At 34.4% G+C, this 20,294-nt stretch overlaps 2 protein-coding genes across 3 annotated transcripts in view; both read right to left on the bottom strand.

The window, feature by feature from the left end:
• The window catches only part of LOC111047874 (MMS19 nucleotide excision repair protein homolog), a 32,421-nt gene extending 23,171 nt beyond the window's left edge, over positions 1–9,250 (bottom strand). For both annotated transcript variants that reach the window (XM_039426856.1, XM_039426855.1), the window contains exons 1-3: positions 9,138–9,250; positions 5,693–5,873; positions 5,128–5,228 (exon numbers count right to left, since the gene is read on the bottom strand). In XM_039426856.1, the coding sequence (XP_039282790.1) occupies positions 5,128–5,228; positions 5,693–5,873; positions 9,138–9,243 (388 nt within the window). In that variant the 5' untranslated portion in view covers positions 9,244–9,250. The remainder of the gene's footprint in view (positions 1–5,127; positions 5,229–5,692; positions 5,874–9,137) is intronic.
• Positions 9,251–9,809: 559 nt separating this feature from the next.
• Positions 9,810–18,763, bottom strand: LOC111055322 (MMS19 nucleotide excision repair protein homolog). Its single transcript, XM_039425696.1, has 7 exons — positions 18,463–18,763; positions 17,431–17,669; positions 15,756–15,900; positions 13,518–13,705; positions 12,535–12,696; positions 11,718–11,925; positions 9,810–9,931 (listed from the first exon to the last, which is right to left on the bottom strand). Exons 1-7 carry the CDS (start codon positions 18,548–18,550, stop codon positions 9,810–9,812), a joined length of 1,152 nt encoding a protein of 383 aa, XP_039281630.1. The 5' UTR covers positions 18,551–18,763.
• Between the last annotated feature and the right edge of the window lie 1,531 nt (positions 18,764–20,294).

The raw sequence follows: 20,294 nt of genomic DNA, 5'->3' as shown, positions 1-20,294 counted from the left end.
ACAGGCTATGAGGTCTAATGTTACTCCAACAAATTATTTAAAAAATAAAACAATATGTATCAAAAATGTCTTAGTCTGATTTTTTCAACTGACATTCCTAAATTTTCAATAGAGTAGCCTATTACTTTAGAGCAGGAGATTGAATATCAACAAACACACACACATACGCATAGCTGTAGACATAGATAGGAACAAAACATTCTCATAAAACAGCATGAGATTTTGGTGAGGGGAACCATCGACCAATGGCAAGCGTGATCTAGAAGTCTCTGGGAAGCTCCATGCACTGTGATTGGTCGGCCGTGTTCGATACCTCCAGAAATCTGTCGAAAGTTCTGTTGCGTATATAAATGGCGCGAGTTGCAGTCGGCGAGTGGAGTTGAGAAACGACAGTCAAGCATTCACTACGTGAAAGAGACATGATAAAGTGATAACAGACTTTTGTAGTTGCTTATACAGTTTATTATTATTGGTGACAGTTATTCTTGAACAATTATTTATATAGGTAAATGTAAGCTTGAGATAATTCTGAGTGATTTATTTAGGTAGTTATCAGTTTTTAGTTGTTTCTAGTTTACCTCCGTGTGTTATACTGTTGTAAGTAATAAATCAGTATAAATAGCCTCAAGTGTTTTATTAGTGTAGAACCCGCAACAGTATCACTGCTGCGAAAAATATGGAATGAGAATGAATGTCAAGAAGACAGAAATTATGGTGATCAGCAATAATCAACACAGGATTGCATCGCATTTCATTGGATGTTTGATTGAAGAGGATATTCGGTGTGATTTAGAATTGCAAAAGTGTAAGAAGATTGGAGTGTAGCAGGATGCAAATAGAGCTGCGGAAGAAGATGGCCAAGTGCGTTGTGTGGAGTGTGGTTCTATATGGAGCAAAAACCTGGACGCTCAGAAGACAGGAGCGGAGAGATTGGAGGCTTTCAAAATGTGGGTGTGGAGGAGGATGGAGGGGACAGCTGGATGGATAGGGTGCGGAATTTAGGAGGTAGTACGTAGATTAGGAGAGGAAATGAATATTATGACAGAGGTAAGGAGGGGGAAGCGGAACTGGCTGGGGCACTTGCTGAGACATGCGGCCTCCTTGTGACGATAATGGAGGGGGCTGTGGAGGGAGGGAGGGTGCTGGGGCGGAGGAGAGTGAAGATGGTGGATGACGACAGGGAGGAGGGAAAATACTTGATGCTCAAGAGAATAGCACGGGACAGAGAGGAATGGAGAAGGAGGAATCATGTTATATGGACCTGCCCAAGGGCAGAATTGAAATTGATTTATTTTCTTCTTCTTTTACAAAATACAATATAATACAATAATTAAATGTGAAGAAGGCTCCTCATATGGGAAAGTGAATACTGATACTGATAATGTTAATATTATTGATGAATTAATAATGAGTTATTATTGATACGAGGCTTACCCCTTGCAGCGCAAAGTGCCTCTTGCGTTGTAAAACGAATTGCAAACAGTGCAAGTTGCATAGACCCTCATGATTTTATAGTTTAGTGTTTTCAATTATTGACAGAAGGTTGCTCTGTGATCAAATTTTGATTCAAAAACTTTTTTCAAGAAAATTGTATCCTTACTAATTGGAGATTCCATTTAATTGAATCATTTTTGGTAGAATAAGCCAGAAACTCTGCTCTATAAAATAAAATTATTTTTTGGCAGAAACTCTTTTCTTGCAAAACTATTGTTGTATTCAAACGAATTAACGGACAGATGCTTTAGCTTTTCTCGTCAATTCAATTAAAGCTATAAGAAAGGAGACTCCTTATTTAGTTGTCTTATTAATGTAATAAGGGATAAATGAAATGTGATAAATGAAATTGAAAATATATTACTGCAAATGAATACAAATTGCATGATAACTTATAGAAAAAACAAGTGGAGTTTTACAACTGGTAAATGTATTTGTGACACTTTGATAGTATTCAAGGTTACAAAGCCCCCTGTGGGTTGGGGGAGCTTTGAGTTGAACATCATACTCAAGAACTTGTTGAAAACCAGAATTCACCCACAGTATCCCTGCTTGACGACTAAAAGGGACCCCAAGGCAACTCCAGAAGTTGCCTTGCCTTCAAACCCACGAGATCTACTCCATCAGGGCAGTTTCGGAGGGGAAAAAAGGGAAACCCAAGAGATCAGAGATGGGTGAAACTCCAGGCACAAATGTGGGTCAAGAGGCTGAGTCAGGGGTGGCCAGGCGCCCTAGAGGCAACTTGGCCGCCCCTTCCTCAGCGGAAGGACCTTCAAAGAAGGTCAGGAGTGGAACTCACGTAGGTCACGAGGACTAATCAGTCTGAAGAGACTGCCAAGCATATCACACTGGATTGCAACCAGGTGATGAATGGGATGTTAGCATAGAAAAAACTCTTGGTTCTTGTAAAGGACACAGGTATTGGTTTGCCTAACTAACATACTACTTCGGAACATAATAAGCTTCGGTTGACGTGTGGGGTTCTTTGAACCTTTGGATCCTTGAATCCGTTCCTTCAAAAATAATAAATAATAATAATAAGGCTACAATCTAAACAATGAAAAAATGAATTATTTCGCTGTGAAAATGATTGTTCTTAAAAATATTAAGTTAAATTACTATTAGTAAAGAGCAATGATTACTGCTAGAATTACCTCAGACAGCTCAATATCTTTGGTGCTGATTTTGGATTGTTTTCAATGAGATCCATCAAAAGACCACAAACTTCAGTAACAAATTGTGGTAGAATGACCAGCCCACACAATGCTTCAGTTTGCCAGTCTTGCATCTGATGATTTGTATCTGTAAAAAACGAATACTTGAAATCGTTGATTAATATTATTGGATCTGCTTAAAACCCCTGGAGTGAATAACATCTTGAGGGAGCACTGATTAAGGCAACTATGCTAGACTGGGATAACTCATTTTGTTAGGTTGGCATCAAGTTAAGGATGATTTTTCAAAGAAGCTTTAGATGCTGTCCGGTTTTGTTGGGTTGGCAATAATGTGAGGAAATATGAATTAAACCCATTTTTTCCACAAAGAAAATATCAAGACCCAATTTTTCACGTAACCATTGTTTTGAATAGAACTTGAAACAAACAAACGATATGTTCATAAGAACAGAATAACTATAAAAATCAATCCTGCATTGCAATTATTAAATTGAGAATTGTGTAAATATTAATTGGAGTTAATATGATATAAACGAATATTGTACTGTAAAATAGCAAGTGAATTTAAAGCATGGAATGGGAGTTGATCTAACGCGAAAATAGGTGATTCTCTGCTAATCAGTGGGAGCTGAGAGCAGCCCCAAAAACAAATTCTTGTCTTTTCATTTGAATATTCATCAGATGTATTTGTATATTTGTGTATTTTTAATTTTAATAGACAATAATGTACTTGGAGATGAATATTGTACCATTAAATTCTCACACAAGAATAGAGTAATAAGAATTCACCTTTCAATCTCTGAAGCCCAAATGACTCATTACTGCTGTTTGTACGATCAATTATGTAGTCCAAATATGTAATTTATGTAACATGTATTTATTTATTTATTGATAGAGTAAACAATACAGTAGTCGGAAAAGAAAAGAACCGGCTATGAGGTCTAATATTACTCCAACAAATTATAAAAAAAATAGAACAATAAGTATCAAAAATGTCTTAGTCTGATTTTTTTCAACTGACATTCCTAAATTTGCAAAGAGTAGCCTATTACTTTGGAACAGGATATTGAATATCAACAAACACACACACATACGCATAGCTGTAGACATAGATAGGAACAAAACATTCACATAAAACAGCATGAGATTTCTAAGAACAATTTTGTGGCATTCAATCATCATTCTGTGCCGCAGAAAAATATTTCAAAAACAGATGCATTGGGATTGGTAATGGTCTCAATGAGGTTGAATATACTAATTAGGATAATATATTATGTAGTTGAGTATGTTGACTGTACTAGAACAGATTATGATTAGTATATCATTTATTACTTGTACACTATACTGAGACTAAAGAATAAACTAGTGAATATTTATATTATAATCTATCTAAGATCCGTGTTATTTTGTAATATGAGATAAATTTTGAATATGAATTTGAAATGTCATACAGGATGAAACTGAAGAATACATACGAAAGGGATTACATTCTATGCATTTCTATTATGCAAACATTTTACTTTGTCTAAAAAATGTTTTCCAGTTTTATAAAACTGGCTTTCATGCCTGATGTCTCTTCTGAGCTGAGTCCTACTATTTTGGTCTTTCAACCCCACTTCACATTAACATACATGAATATTATATCTCAATCAATGTTGGGGATGCATTCGGGACCACATATCATCATTCAACGTCACATATTCGTATTGTAACAGTCTTCCAGGGAAGTCAAAACTGATATTGTGTATTTTTTTCAATACCATTACTGTAATTATTCCCGATTTTTATAGTTTATTTTTTGTCAGGGTATTTATTAGAAACTAAGTTTTGACTAATCTGGAATATTTTTTACTAAATTGATACAAATATTGCAATTAAAATGATGTCAACATGCTATGGTGCTTTCAAAACGAATAGCTATCAGAGCATCACAACATTAAACATTTAGGAATAATCTGACATAAAAAATTTAAACAAGCTAGTATTGGCACAAATAGATACAGTATGGAAACTGACTAGTACTAAACTGGCTCAAAAATCCGCCATCTTGTTAGAAAGTTCAGCATTGTAATAGTATTGATGGGAGGTTCGGATCACTTCACTGATCCGGATTAATCGGTCTCGTTCACTGCCGCGAGCCAATCAAAAACCAGGATTGTAACTTCTAACAAGATGGCGCAGTCACGTGACGTGTCTAGTGTTTGTATGTAAAAAGTATTGGTTGGATAGGCGTTTGATTGCTAGTTTCCATTCTGTATCTATACTGTGGTATTGGTATCTGTAATAGAAAATATTCACTTTTCAAACTATCATATTCAATGAATATCGAGAACAGAACTGCCATCACATTCCTCAAACAGAAATAAACATTCAATTCCAACAAGATTAATAAAAGTTTAGATATATTTTAATAGTCTTCCCATCAATATCTCAATATTTAAAGCATTATGCAACTTACCTTCATTGCTAGTTAACTTCAATTTTGTGTCCACTACCTTGTCCATAATCTCACTTGGATGAATTCTCGCTAATTTCTTCAATAATTCTATACATTTTACTCTGAAAATACATTTATAGAGAGTTATACATGTACCTAGTAGTGAGAATACCTAAAAATATGTGTTTTATTAGTTTACTGATTAATTTGTGGTAAGCTACGTGGCAAAATTTCAATCTCTCTACAACAATCACAAGAAGCTAGGCAGATATATATATGTGTGTGTGAAATAACTTTTACACTCTAAAAGTGATCAGTTTCAGCAGTTTAAGAAGTGTTTTATTAGTGGAAGTAGCCTATTTTCAAAAAGCAAAAATATAAGCAAATAGATTGATACTCAGCAAGAAGTGTTTTTTATAGCAAACTGAATAAGGTAGAGAAATTTTTGGCGAATGATAGACTACAGAGTAATCTAAATTTGAATGTAACAGGCACAAACACTCTACAGAAATGAATTCTTCCATCAAAAAGCGTTGAAATACTGGAGAAACTTTGATAAGACTTACGCTGGATGTGGGCTACTCACTTGACACTTTCATCACTTTTGAGAGCATCCTCACAGCCTTCGTAGATAATTGCTCTTTGTTCTTGAGTTAAATATGCAGCTAATACAATTAGACCATTGTAGGCTGATAATTGACAAGATGGGTTATGGATGTTTGAAGATTTGATAATCATTTCCACAACAGGCGACCAAACATCACTTCCTGAAATTAGAAAATGAAATATTTATTGTATCATAAAAATAAAACGATAATTTATATATACAAATATGTTTTGTAATATATTTGCTATACAGCTGAAACCAATATTAAGGAAAGTAAAATAGGAGATCGCTTAAAACTTCTTCAATTAGTGGGAAGAAGTAACTTAACTTAACACAAGAAAACAATAAGTTAACTAAGTTAATAAGTTATAGTTGGCCAAACGAAAATGGGTCCCTCAAGGTCAAAGCTTGCTCTTGACACCACCACCCGTCTCTAACAACATTGTTGCCACTTTGTACTAAGGGTGGCTAGTAAGAGAGAAAGTGAATGTGTGTGTGAGAGAGGGTGTGATAGTGAAGTATTGTCATTGTGGGGAGTATTGCTTGTCTTCTCTGTCCAAAGCCTGGATGAAGTGAGATGGGAATCAAATGAGAATTCATGCAAATTGAAAAATGCAGAGTGAAGTGGGCACTACAAGAATATTGACTAAAATAAATAAAATTACATCACTCCACTTCCAATTGATTATTATAAAAGTCTTCAAGTAACCTTTATGAAGTAATAGCTCAGTTTATAAATAGTTGCATTTATAAAGAAAAATCTAATCATCATTAGGCTATAAAATTGGATTTCTTGATGTCATGACTCAAGAAAGAGTTATACATTATACATAACAATATTCTTTCCTTCATTTCATGATGTTGAAGAATATAGCGGATGATGGGAGGAGGTAACGGGGGATGTTATTGTTCTAACTTCAAAGAATGACACAATAGAACTTTTGAACCTGGCGTGCTCAAAAGAATTTGTGACAGGTAGTGACGGAAAAGAGGAAGAGGGAAGGTATGAGAAGGAAAGAGTGATGTTCAGGGTGTGAAAATATAGTCAATGTATATAGACTGGTCGAGTGAGGGGTGGCAACATTGCAGTGGCCTTGAGAGACCCATTTTCGCTTGGTTATTGAACTATAGTTACTATAGTTATTGAACTAACTTAGTTCAATAAGTTAACTTATTGATTCAAGAATATTCATACACAATTAAAAATCAGATAGCTTGAAAAAAGATGCAATGTTGAAACCGATATTATATGCAAAATTCACAGATAAAAGGTGCGGCAGGAACGATTAAGCAGTTTGTTTCCATTGTCACATCAGCTGTGATAAAGTTACAAATTTCCACATGGTCTGTTTTTGTTTCTTAGTTAACCCCATTTCAGTAGCCAACATGATTTGGACCGGTGCTCATCGTGGTTTTGCCGTTCGCGCTTATTATGAGAACAATAAATCTGTGATCGCTACACAACGAGCTTTTCGACGACAGTTCAACATTCCACGCAACAACGCCGTTCCGAATGCAAACACAATTCGGTCATGGATTCGGCAGATGGAGGAAACTGGTAGTACACTGAAAACAAATACACATTGTCGTCGCAAGTCCATTAGAACGCCAGAAAATGTGCAGAGGGTAAGAACAGCATTCGAACAATCACCGGAACGCTCTGCTCGACGACATTCTCTTGCATTGGGGATTTCAGACCGCAGTTTAAGAAGGATTTTACATTTCGATTTAAAGTTTCATCCTTTTAAAATAATGATTGCTCAAGAATTACGCCCAGTAGACTACGCCAACCGACAAAATTTGTGTGAGCAAATGCTTGCTCAAATCCCTCCACATGCAGCTTTTTTTAGTAGTGACGAGGCACATTTTCATCTTAGTGGGTGCGTGAATAAGCAAAATTTTCGCTACTGGGCTGAAGAAAACCCTCGAATTATTCATGAAAGACCTCAACATTCTCCTAAAGTGACGGTGTGGTGTGCCATATCACAATTTGGCGTGGTTGGCCCCTACTTTTTTGAGGAGGAAGAAGTGACCGTGACAGTGAATTCCCAACGTTATGTTTCGATGTTGAGAAACTTTCTGCAACCCAAATTAGAAGAGATGGTTGAAGAACACGGGCTGGCGGATTTGTGGTTCCAACAAGATGGAGCTACTGCTCACACAGCTCGAATTTCACTAGACGTTTTGAGAGAGATGTTTCCGGGACGCCTAGTCTCTTTGAGAGGTGATGTTGGGTGGCCTGCGCGGTCACCAGATCTGAGCATTTGCGACTTTTTTCTTGGGGATATCTGAAGGAAAGGGTTTTCAAAGGCCGCCCTCACACTCTAGCAATGTTGAAACAGCGGATTATTGACGAAGTGAATGCCATTCCCCGCGATATGTGTGCAAGAGCTGCTGAAAACTTCAGAGATCGCCTTCAACAATGTATTGATGCTAACGGTCGCCATCTTCAGGACATAATTTTCAAAAACTAAGTAATATAAAATGGTATATTGAACCGCTTCAGAAAATAAAAACATGTTTCCATTATATATCCTGAGTCACTTTTTATTACTCCTAAAAAATGCTTAATCGTAGCTGCCGCACCCTGTATAATAATTGTATCTGAAGACTGATAATTGGGAATCTAAAATCAAACTTTGCATATACGGGGCGAAGCTGCTGAAATTTTCACAGATATGGGACTTGTGGCAGTTGATAGAGCTTATTAATGACTATTTCAGGTATAAATTTGATCAAAATCGTTGAAGCCGTTTTCGAGAAAATCGCGAAAACCCCTGTTTTTTACAACATTTTCGCCATTTTAGCCGCCATCTTGAATCGTATTTGATCGAAATTGTTCGTGTTCGATACTTATAGTGTGAGGACCTTAAGTTCCAAATTTCAAGTCATTCCGTTGATTGGGAGACGAGATATCGTGTACACAGACACACAGACCAATACCCAAAAAACACTTTTTTGGACTCAGGAGACCTTGAAACGTATAGAAATTTGGAAATTGGGTTACCTTAATTTTTTTCGGAAAGCAATACTTTCCTTACCTATGGTAATAGGGCAAGGAAAGTAAAAATTAGTTCAATTCCCGATTTGAGACATATGTATATATTGAGTCTCGCAGTAAAATTAACATTGATTAGACCTTGGCTAATGTAATATCACTACAGATGTGGTTAGCTGGCAAAATAATATTGATGTTGATTCAATATACAAATTGAGTTATTCTTATCTAACATTCACATTGTAAGCATTAGAAAGTATTTTCTAATCAATCATGGCTTATTCAATTTTCATATTATTTTCAATTACAATAACTAATGAACAATTATTACTGTATTTGTATCAATAAAGGCAATCATAATCACTATAACCAGAATTTGAAGTTAGAACTGCAAGACTTAAGAAATGACAAGAAGTCAATACTCACCAATATCAAAGTCTTGATTATGTTGTATTGAGGCCTTAGCAAATATAATCAGAGTATTGATAGTGGTTGCTTCATTGTGCGCTTCTCCTTTCTTCGAGTTCAACATCTTGGGAATGATCTGGAATAATTATAATCATAAATAACCTAAATCATTTTATAGTAAGACAAAATATCAATTAGAAATTATAACTGAAACCTTGTGCGTACTACTGCGATTCCCATAACAGCGTTGATTTCAACCATTCAACCACAGGTTTTCTCCTGTTCCTGTTGACTTAATGCGAATTGCAGTCGGGATTGTCATCACCTGAATTTGGAAGAAAAATAGAACAAGAATGCCTTATTATTTTATCTACCAATGTTATCATATCAGTGTCATTTGTATCGTAGACAAATAATCAAAATAAAATAAAGTCGTATGAACAAGGCTCAAATACACTATACCACAGTCAGTTTATTTATTCAAGGGATTAGTTATTATAAATAATAATAATAATAATACATCAGTGTCATTTATATCGTAGACAAATAATCAAATTAAAATAAAGTCGTATGCACAAGGCTCAAAGACACTATACCGCAGTCAGTTTATTTGTTCAAGGAATTGATATATAATCCCTTTAAGTGAAAATTTTAAATTGAATAGATTCTTCAAAGAGGAATTTGAATTTGTCAACTTACATTAGAAACGACTTGTTTACAAGCGAGTTCCGATGATTTGGCGGTTACTTCAAGTAGATCAACTGCTGGCGAAAACAGACTGAGTCGGGTGTCGGACAAAAGTCCACAAGTGCCTGTTATACAAATTAATACAGTTATTAGTCACTTCATTTTTAAATTTGATTGATATAGAATATTTAGAATTAGGACATACAAGACAAAAAAAATTGAATATATCAAATCATATATTAATAAGTAATTAATGATTATGTAATGATACTTTTCAATATTACAGGAGGGATTTAATTTATATCGAATATATAGAATTGGACTATTTAAGACAAAAAATAAATCTGCTGGCCAGGTTAGCCGAGATGACAAAGGCGTTGCACCCTTCAATCTGCTAGCGCTACTTGGTTGTGAGATCAAATGGATGTTTGATCATCTCACCCAGGCACTTTCCATCACCCACGCACAAGTTAACAGCAATGTGCATCACCCGCAATAAAATATCAATTTATTTATTAATGAAAACTTAATTATACTTTTTAATATTACTGAAAATCCCTAGAGAGAGAGAGAGAGAGAGAGAGAGAGAGAGAGAGAGAGAGAGAGAGAGATTGATTGATTGAGTACTTTATTTATGTAGATTACAATATATACTGGCTTATACACTTATATACAATAGCTTACAATACAGCAAAATTATAGATGAATTTACATAATATAGACTAAGAAAATAATTATTGAACTGTATATGATATGAAAAAGCAGTTTGTAATATAATAACTCTAGATAATAATCATATTGTTATGCATCTACATAAATTGGCGGAGCTTTGGACATATCAATGTCCATTCTTCGGAAAGAATATTAAAAATATCCTCCCCACTAACTCTCTACCAAAACGTTAATTTCGTTATTTAAACTAAGGATTTATTTATTAATGGAAATATTGTAAAAGTTTTAATCAATATGAATATTAAAGAGAAAAAAAAAACAGAAAATTGATAGAGTAAAATAATTATATAGGTAGATAAGATCAAATAAATAAAATGAAGTAGGCTGAAAGTAGATCAGGGCTATCGACTTTCAGTAATATACAGCATTATGCAGTGGATAATTGAAATAACATGAGTTTATATAATATATATATATATAATATATATATATATATATATATATATATTATATATATATATATATATATATATACAACGAAATGTATATATATATATATATATATATATACATTTCGTTCTATAACATGGTTTAAAGGTTTCTATTTGTGGGATGGGTGGGGGATGGATGTCATGTGATCGTTCTAGGGCCGGACAGTTTCAGTCATTTGTTCCAAAAGATGTTTTTTTAAAGTTAGGATGAAGCTCGCTCGGCTCTCGATGGACCTGATAGAAACAGGAAGTGCATTCCATGCACGACAGGCACTGACTAAGAAGGATTTTGTGAAAATAGTAGTTCGATGATTGGGTATCCTTAAAGTATCCCTAAAGAGAGAGAGAGGAATTACTGTAGTAGTAAAGCAAAGGTGAAAAAGGTGACATAGGTGACAAAAGTCGATATAATATGGGCTAACATAATTAAAGGTCATAAAACTGGCCAAGGTAATCCATCAATAAAAGTCAGTTAGAAAGGACAAGAGCAAGGAATTATATCTCAATATTAAAAACAAATACATTCAAATAACTAGAGGTCTCTAGAAAAAGGAATCAGTAGTGAAACACATGAGATAGTAACTACAAAGAAGAAGATATGAGTTAAAAGCTGACATAATAAGCTAATACAACTGGTTGATTTGGTAAAAAATGGTTGACGTACCCCATAAATAGACGTCAGAGAGAACGAAAATAAGGAATTCTAATTCAAGTCAAATACATTGAAATGAGTGATCTAGAGACTTACTTGACAAAATATCAGAGAGAAAAGAAGCAAGTAAAGCCGGTCTTTGTCGACTGAATAGTTTGAGCAGTTCACTCAACGTCTCTGAAGCTGAACATCGCACGTCCAAGTCCGAATTGCCAGGTATTAGTTCACTTTTCAGTGCTGTCCATATCTCAGTCAGATGGGGCTCAACGTTGGCACTGTTCCAAACGGTTTTAAATCCTTCTTTCTGCAAAAATCACAATCGATCGCGTTATTATTATCATCTTATTACGAGGAGAAAACACTGCACAATTCTTGGAAGCTTCGACTGCAATATTGTTAAATGAAAGTGAAAACCTAATATTTTTTCGGACTCTGTAATTTTATATAAATTCAGGTGAGATGTAGCTCAAAGTTAACCTTAATCTCTCAAATCTCTCAATCATTTTGATATTTATCATTAATGAATAGTTAATGATGATTGATTTTTGTAAAGTTTTTAGATTATAGAGTGAAATGCATTTTCCAAAGGGAAAGGGAAAGGGTACATTGTTAAAAATGTACAACTTCGGCATAATTTCTACAATGGAGGAAATTTTAAATTCAAACCAAGAATCTATTACACATTCTAAAGATGATGATCTTACAAAATATTCACAGGAACAACACATTTTTTGAGAATCCACGTTTAATATTGAGATTAGTTAGCAATACAACTTTGCACGGTAAGCATCTGTAGTAGTCTACTTTGAATATTTTCAAACTGAAATAAAAGTCATGAGTTGCATAATTAATTAGAAGTTCAGAAATGAAATAGAGCTTAATAAACTTCCAAATATGAAATAAAGATAAATACCAAGACATGAAGAGAGTCAACTTTCGCAACACGACGATTAGAGGCAAGTTTCTCAAGGGCCATTTCGATACAGAATTCAGCAAATTCTGGGGTGGCTATCAGACATGGCAACAGTGCTTGAGCCAAGTCTTCCCTGGTTATTGCTTTATCATCGTCTCCACTCTGCAAATTTTAAACATTTATTAACCTTTAGAATTAAACTAAAATTAATATAGATTTATAAAACATTCATTTACCACTTGATAATTAATAGAACAAAAACTTAATTACTTCGGCATTCAATATTGCTATTGATAGATAGAACTTAATATTATCACGGGATCCAATATTGCCATAAAATATTGAAACAGCGGGGAAACATTGATCTGTTTGAATATTTCTTCTATTAAAAATGTATATTTAATATTTAAATAGTTTTTAATTCATCTCATTTTAATACAGTAGTTTTACTAGAAAAAATAAAAAATCAGATTATTAACATAAAGAATGCAAACATTCCTGCTCAAAATTTTCATCTAAACAACTATTTGAGTACATTAACTATCTCATCCATGAAACAATAAATGCAAAGTTATTGAGACTGTAGAACCTTGGTACGGTACTCAACTAAAATATAAATTATAGAATTTCCAACCTTGTCTTCAATTATCTAGTTCAAAAAATGCTTCCAACAATTGAGAGAATATTTATTGAGTTGGTGTTAACCATCGGATTCGGAACAAATTGGAATTGTATGGTATAATATTGAAAACGTGTTTAGAAGCTTTCAATACAAGGGAGAACGTGTTGTTAAATCAAGCAAATAATAATTTTTTGTATCAATGTTTTCTTCTATGGGGGAGATTGAGCTGGTTATAGACACTGAGCTGAATATAAACTCTTGAAATATATCAACAATTTATCGAAATTACTAATAGAAATTGATAAGAAGAATAGAGTTTTTGCGTTAAATGTGAATAGTTCTAATAAATAAAACCACTTACGGGATTGAAGTCAATTGGAAAATAGCAAGATATGATACTGAATGCTTCTTCAGTGAGATGTCCCAAAGTAAAACTGGTTAAAAATCTTGGCAAAATCGAGAACAACAATATCAAATTGTTTGGATCTCTTTCTCCATCGATTGCAGTGATAAAACCAAGAACAAAATCCACTCCCAATGGCACTATATCTGAAAAAATATAAATTGATATGGATTAGAATTTTAATGTGATTTTGATAACAAAGAGCATTGAACTTTCCCCTAAAATACTCTACTTATCAATAGGATACGTTACAAAACCTGTCATGCCTGGATTAACAATAAGGTCGACAAAGGAAACGACACAAATTCGTGGAAGCAGGCAGCTAAAATCCAGGAAAAAATTCGCTTCTTCATCGACTCGACAATAGTTGAAGGAAAAGAGATTAGTGGATCCTACTTGAAAATACCTAGCAGGTTTCGATACTTTAAAGGTGTGCTTATACAAGAAAATTATTACGTGAGTAAATCAGTGGTTTCAACTTCCAGGCAAAAAGGAGGTTAAAATTTATGAGTTTTGAAGTGGGATAATCCAACCAGGATGGTTTTCATGAATATTGTTGATGCGTGAGAAGGGTTCAAAGTACATTAAAAAATCTATAGAAAGATATAAGAATATGCTTAAGAAGTATAAAAGTTGGAGAGTATAAACAGAGAAAATTATAGTAATAGAAGAACTTTCACATTCACTAGGTTGTTGGAGAAACATGGAATAAGAAACAATGCTCAGTCTTTTTTTCAATATCTAGTGAACTCTTAGTTTTTCATGTTTTTCAGTCTAGAGGCAGTGATGGTGCAACAGCCAAAATTATTATCTACATTTTTTCATTATACGTGTGATTGGGGAAATTTCACTACTTATCAAAAACAGAATAATACTTTGGAGGAATTGTATACCATAGTTCCCGGTTTGATCAAAAGTGGCGTTTCTTCAGTAGGCTCAAGAAATTAAAAAAAGGTTTGAAACACAACATACAGGAAGTAAACAATACATTATTTTTAACAATGAAGTTTAATAAAGTAACTGGAATGGATGAATAGATGTTATGGTTAAATTAATATGTGAATTAAGGAAGAGAAGAAGTTTTAAACTAGCGCCTGTTTTTTCTTTACATTCTTGTTATGTTATTGACCAAATGAATATAAAGTAATTGCAGGAATATATTGGTAACGAAAACAGAGATGGAACTGATTCCACTATCTTTTATAGTACATTATAAACGGGTTTATTTGAATGATTTTCATTCCAATGTTTTTTTTTTCAATTTGAGGATGAGCAGGGCTTTGAAATAAACAAATCAAGAGAGAAAGATACAGTAGAAAGAACTGAATAGAGAGACTCATATACAATCCACATCAAAACATTGACAAGGCAAATAAATTTATTGGGCTGGAATTCATTGTGATTCACAGTTCACACAGAGAGGGAGAACTAAACCTGCACTGACCAACAAAATGTTGAGCTCGACTCTTGACATAATTTACAGTCAAGTAAAGCTGTAAAGAAACAGAGAACATTTGTTGACAATAATCATCTCTAATAGCACACATCTATTAACATAATTCCTTCACAATCAGTTACATAATTTTTATAGCTTGGTCAGTAATTATAAATTCAGCTTGAACCGTTAATACTGTCATCGATTCCTCATTATCATCCCTTCTTTACAAACAAACACATGAGTGTAGAACTCATGTATAGACTTCATCCTCAGAAACTTCCCATTTTTGGTAGAAAAAGAATAACTTGACATTTTGTATTGAGACTCAAATTTTCAATCTATTCTAGATAGTTTTTAAAAACTTAATTTCAAATTAGTTCTAGGAAACTATTTGCAAATATTTTTCGATAAGGATAACATTATGAACCATTCAAGAATTAAAAATAGTATAATGAGTAAACAACAAGTCAAATAATATTTTCAACATTATATAGCTTAAAACAATGTTGAAAATATCAGACGTATTTAAAGTGATAAACTAAAAAAAAGGAAAGTAATTTTTATAGGATGATTGATATTATTCTTTACTCTAGAATTTCTCGTTTTAAATGTAATTCCATAAATTACAAATGATAAATCTTCAGTATCTGAATTGCAATAGTTTGAAACATCTACTTAACTGTTATGTATCACAATTTATTTTTTATTAAGAATATACTGCGTACAATTAGCAATATATAAAACTCATTTCAACTCACCAGTTAATTTATGAACAAGAAAGTACTGGAATATTTTGTAAAGTGCATTCCTTTCCGATTGCATCAATGTCTGACAGTGTACATTGGCAAAAATTGATGAAAAAATCAGTTTGGGAGAATCGGCGGGTAGGTTATTCATTCTGATCTGTAGAAACAATATCAATTAATCATTAAATTATTTGAAATTTGTTTTATGATAGTACAATAGATTAAATGTTTAACCATAATAATTAATTATGTAGTGGGTTGTGATATTGATCCACAACTCTGATATTTTATAGATTTTTATGTTATGAAGTCTAATGTACTGTATTGTATCCGATTGCGGATAAATATTGCTTCTCTTATGCACATTTCAACCAGCACTGTATCCAAAGTAATAAAATTTTATCATTAGAGAAAAATGTATCAGAATTGAAGCAAAGGTGGTAACATAACAATGGAATTTCATAACATCAATAATGATATTTTTCAGTTTTCAGTTGGAAAATCAACTATTCTATAAATTTCAATAATCCCGTAGAAACATGTAAAGGGCATAGCCATATTTAAAAACGAATGAAAGCTAAAAACAATTGGTCTAAGGAATCACGTAGATGATCTGGAACTCCGATGATGAAAACCTCTGAAAATAGAAGGTGCATATCGAGATACAAGATTTAGGCTCGTATTACATTAGGGCAACCGGGCTTGGACTCCAGGGGGACACAACGAGTGAGACTGATGCTTCCTCACTCACACTGACGCTAACTCCTCCACTCCGGTAGATCCTTGGTATCTTGGACTCCTCCACCAGTCAAGATACCAGACTTCGGTTAGGGCAGCCATTAACGTAATGTTCCACTAGACATTTTCTAGAATGCCCCTAATCTAAAAAGCGTTACTCCTTGTAAGCGTAACTTGAGGCAATGCCTCACTGGTGTCTTAGCACCGTTGTAACACTACAAACTTGATTAAATTAGTAACTATTACCATAGAGAAACAATAGCGTAAGTAGATATCCCATGTTATAGGGCGTTTATGTCGCAACTTTTACTGTTATCTCAAGCCGATTACTGTTGATTATTATCGAATTTTAGGCCTACTGTTTTGTTGGGGTGAGAGTGTATGAACGGCACAATATGAGAGACTACCAGTGTCACACAGCTTCACGGGAAAGAATTACATGAAATATCGGCTTGAGATAACAGTAAAAGTTGCGACATAAACGCCCTATACCATGGGATATCTACTTATGCTATTGTTTCTCTATGCTATTACTTACTATGGTATTACTAAAACTAATATGTGCAAGTCATGCTTAACCAAGCGAGCAGATGAGAAACAAAATCTGAAAAGAGCAATAGGAGCACTAAATGCGTGCACTTGCTGGTTGCGTTCGGTGTAAGCAGCTGCATGCAAGTTACAACTTGTTTCAATTGAACTTTCCAGATTTTGTTTTTCGATTCATGAATGATTCGACATGCACTTGCACATATACGCATTCAATGTTATTATAGCTCTAGATGCAGCGACCGAAGACAGTTCAGTCGCATCAACGTATAAGCTGTAATGTTTGGAAATGATCATTGCGAAAGAACAAATTTACATTTTACAAACTAATTTAGATTGCTCACACTGAATATAAGTGACGAAATTACTGAAAAAGCTCATGCTGAGCCAAAATCGAACTTACCAATGCCGACACTCCTTGAAGAATGGCTGAGGAAAGCGAATGGTGATCTAAGGTGCGATCACAATAGAAAGCTGTCAAAAAGAACAGCTCTTTCTCAGATAAGAAGTCAGGTCGCAATGATGCCAGCACATAAGACAAATTTAGAGTGCCTTTTTCTCTATCTGTCACTCTTGTATTGGTCAGGAGAGGACCAAGCCATTCCACTAGTTTCAAAATACTCAGATCCCCACGCATTATGTCTGTAACCAGACAAAAACAAATGTAAGTTATTAGTTGTAATGTTTTATTGAAGTCATAAATTACAATTACTTGAGTCAGTGGAGTCATTCCCAAGATGGACTCGATCATGTCCTCCAATGTTTAATGTGTTTTCGTCCACAAATTCAGCCACACGGTATAATATGGTCTCCTCAAGAAGTACTTTTTCATCTACTTAAGGAAGTGTGGAAAGGAGTGTATTATTGACTTGAGGTCTTTTGGCAGGATGTTGAAATAGCGTAAGCCAGCAACTGTAGGCCTACCCAAAATTAGACGATAGGTGGGGTGGCCATAGATCTACACTTATACCGTACGGATTTACGCCGTATTGAGGTGCGTTAAAATTTGTATTTCCAATATAGTTAACTCAGAAAGCTCAACTGTAGCTTATTCATCAAGCATAGTGTTTGTAACTGCTTAACTCATTGCAATAGGCTGCTAACTATCAATAGTTGCAATAGTTAGGAGATTAAAAATTTGATTCCAGCCTGAATAGGGTAGGTACCGTACTTGAACTGAAATGAATGTTTCTTGATTTGACATTTTTAGCTGTAGCCATATTCAAAAACCCAGGTTTTAAAATAGATCAAGTGGTGATATTTTTTAATAGAAGTTTGTCGTGTATTCCTGGTGTTGTGTAAAGGCTATTCTTGAGTAACTTTCTCTAAGTTGAATGGTTTTCTCAGTGGGTTAAGTTACTACTTATCAATGTACAACACAAATATTTATAATAGTGATGAATAGATAAATGCTTTCCAATTATTACAAGCTTACCATCTCCTAGTTGAGTGCAGTAGGAATTTAAATCGGTTGTTGTTTCTATTTCCCTGACAAGTTTTTCAGCCGCTTCTTCAACAGACATTTTGACGAAAGATAAACAAAACTTATATAACCTATTCACGTGGTTTTCCTAGAGCATGTTCTGCAAGAATTGCAAGAACAGTGTTGAGCCCCGTTTGGTATTTGATGTTGTGCAGGATAGCATGATAAATACGATGATAAAAGCAACAGAAAATGCGAGAGAAAGAGAAGAGTTAGCTAGCGATGGAAGGAAGAGGACGGAGAAAACGACCACACTACCACACAGAGCACACACAGACCACAGACACTCTGCTAGAGTTCCAGAGACCACTTTACAAGGCATGCTGTCTTAACACAATGATAATAGAATACGGTAGTGAAAATTTCTCGAATTAAGAGCAGACAAATATTAGTTGTTCGAAAAGTATAATAATTGAAGTGTGAATAATCTAGACTATAACCGATATAATTATTTGGTTTGGACTACTTTTTAAATACGTTGAAAAGTGCTACTGTAAATCCAACCTGAAACATCTAGTGCCGTTTGCACAAAACCCGGTTGAATTTTAATCGTTATTAATACCATGAGAACCAATCAGAAAAGCCGTCTAATCAAAAAGGCCTTCTCTGATTGGTTCTTGTGAAATTAATCACGGTTAAAATTCAACCGGCTCTTGTGCAACCGGGCCTAAGCTATTAAGCCTAACCTGACCTACCTTTCAAACATGAACTAACTTAACCTAGGCCTATAAACTCAAACCTAAATAAAGTTTTCTCATTTTTATCTTAATCTTCAGTTTCTTAGATTGATTCTCCATCTTTATACCGTACCTAATTCTTATATTTTCACCGATGATGACAGGTTGTTGTTACCATACTCAAACAAGTGTCAACTAACCTAAGCCTGACAACTAGCCTAACCTGTCAACTAGCCTAACCTGACCTACCTTTCAAACATGAGTCAACCTAACCTGGGCCTATAAACTCAAACCTAAATAAAGTATTCTCATTTTTATCTTAATCTTCAGTTTCTTAGATTGATTCTCCATCTTTATACCTAATTCTAATATTTTCACTGATGGTGACAGGTTGTTGTTACCATACTCAAACAAGTGTCAACTTGCTCCTGTCAATGTGTCTACCAGTCTTACTTGATAACCTACTTGTCTTCTTTTGTTACCTCCCTATAGTGAGGTCCTCATTATAAGGGCAGTATTTGATTAAGATTGGTGTTGCTATGCTTGTCTATCAGTCAACAAAGCAGATAGCGCTACCATTTTGTAGCTCTGCAATGCGGCCAGATCGTTTTTTAACAGTGTAGAAATATAATTAATTAATAAAGTAATAGAAATTTATTACTGAAGTATTGAAAATATATTTTCTTGATGAGAAACATATAAATTGAGTATTTTTTACATGAATAAACAGCAGTGGCAGAAGGGATCACATGCCCCCAACCCCTCACCAGGGAAAGGTGGTCGCTGATTGGTGATAATCTTGATGAATTATCGGTATAACACCGACCATCGTCAGTGGTATACTGATGATCTTGCCAGGCTGAAGGGACTTATGCTTGCTCTGAAGGATAGGTGTGAACATGGCAGCAATGACGACAGGGAGAGATATCAATGTGCCAAATCCATTTATAAAAAGCACATCGAGCAGAGTGGCTGAGAAAATTGGATCAGTGTTTGAGGATGGTGAGTCGCTGGCACTTACATTGTGTGATTTAAGCAGAGCGTTTGATTGTGTGGACTATCACATACTAATCAAGAAGCTTCACTATTATGGGGTTATGGACTCTT

This window comes from Nilaparvata lugens, chromosome 4 (assembly GCF_014356525.2).
Source record: "Nilaparvata lugens isolate BPH chromosome 4, ASM1435652v1, whole genome shotgun sequence".
In the NCBI taxonomy this organism is placed as follows: domain Eukaryota; kingdom Metazoa; phylum Arthropoda; class Insecta; order Hemiptera; family Delphacidae; genus Nilaparvata; species Nilaparvata lugens.
This window is presented reverse-complemented; position numbering and strand designations above follow the sequence as displayed.

Excerpts from the sequence above, each read along its gene's own strand:
- LOC111055322 (XM_039425696.1), bottom strand. The coding sequence starts at position 18,550 with ATGTCTGTTGAAGAAGCGGCTGAAAAACTTGTCAGGGAAATAGAAACA. Across the intron at positions 15,901-17,430 it reads TTCAAGGAGTGTCGGCATTG|ATCAGAATGAATAACCTACC; the intron begins GTAAGTTCGATT and ends TTGTTTCTACAG. Across the intron at positions 13,706-15,755 it reads TCTTGTTCATAAATTAACTG|ATATAGTGCCATTGGGAGTG; the intron begins GTGAGTTGAAAT and ends ATATTTTTTCAG.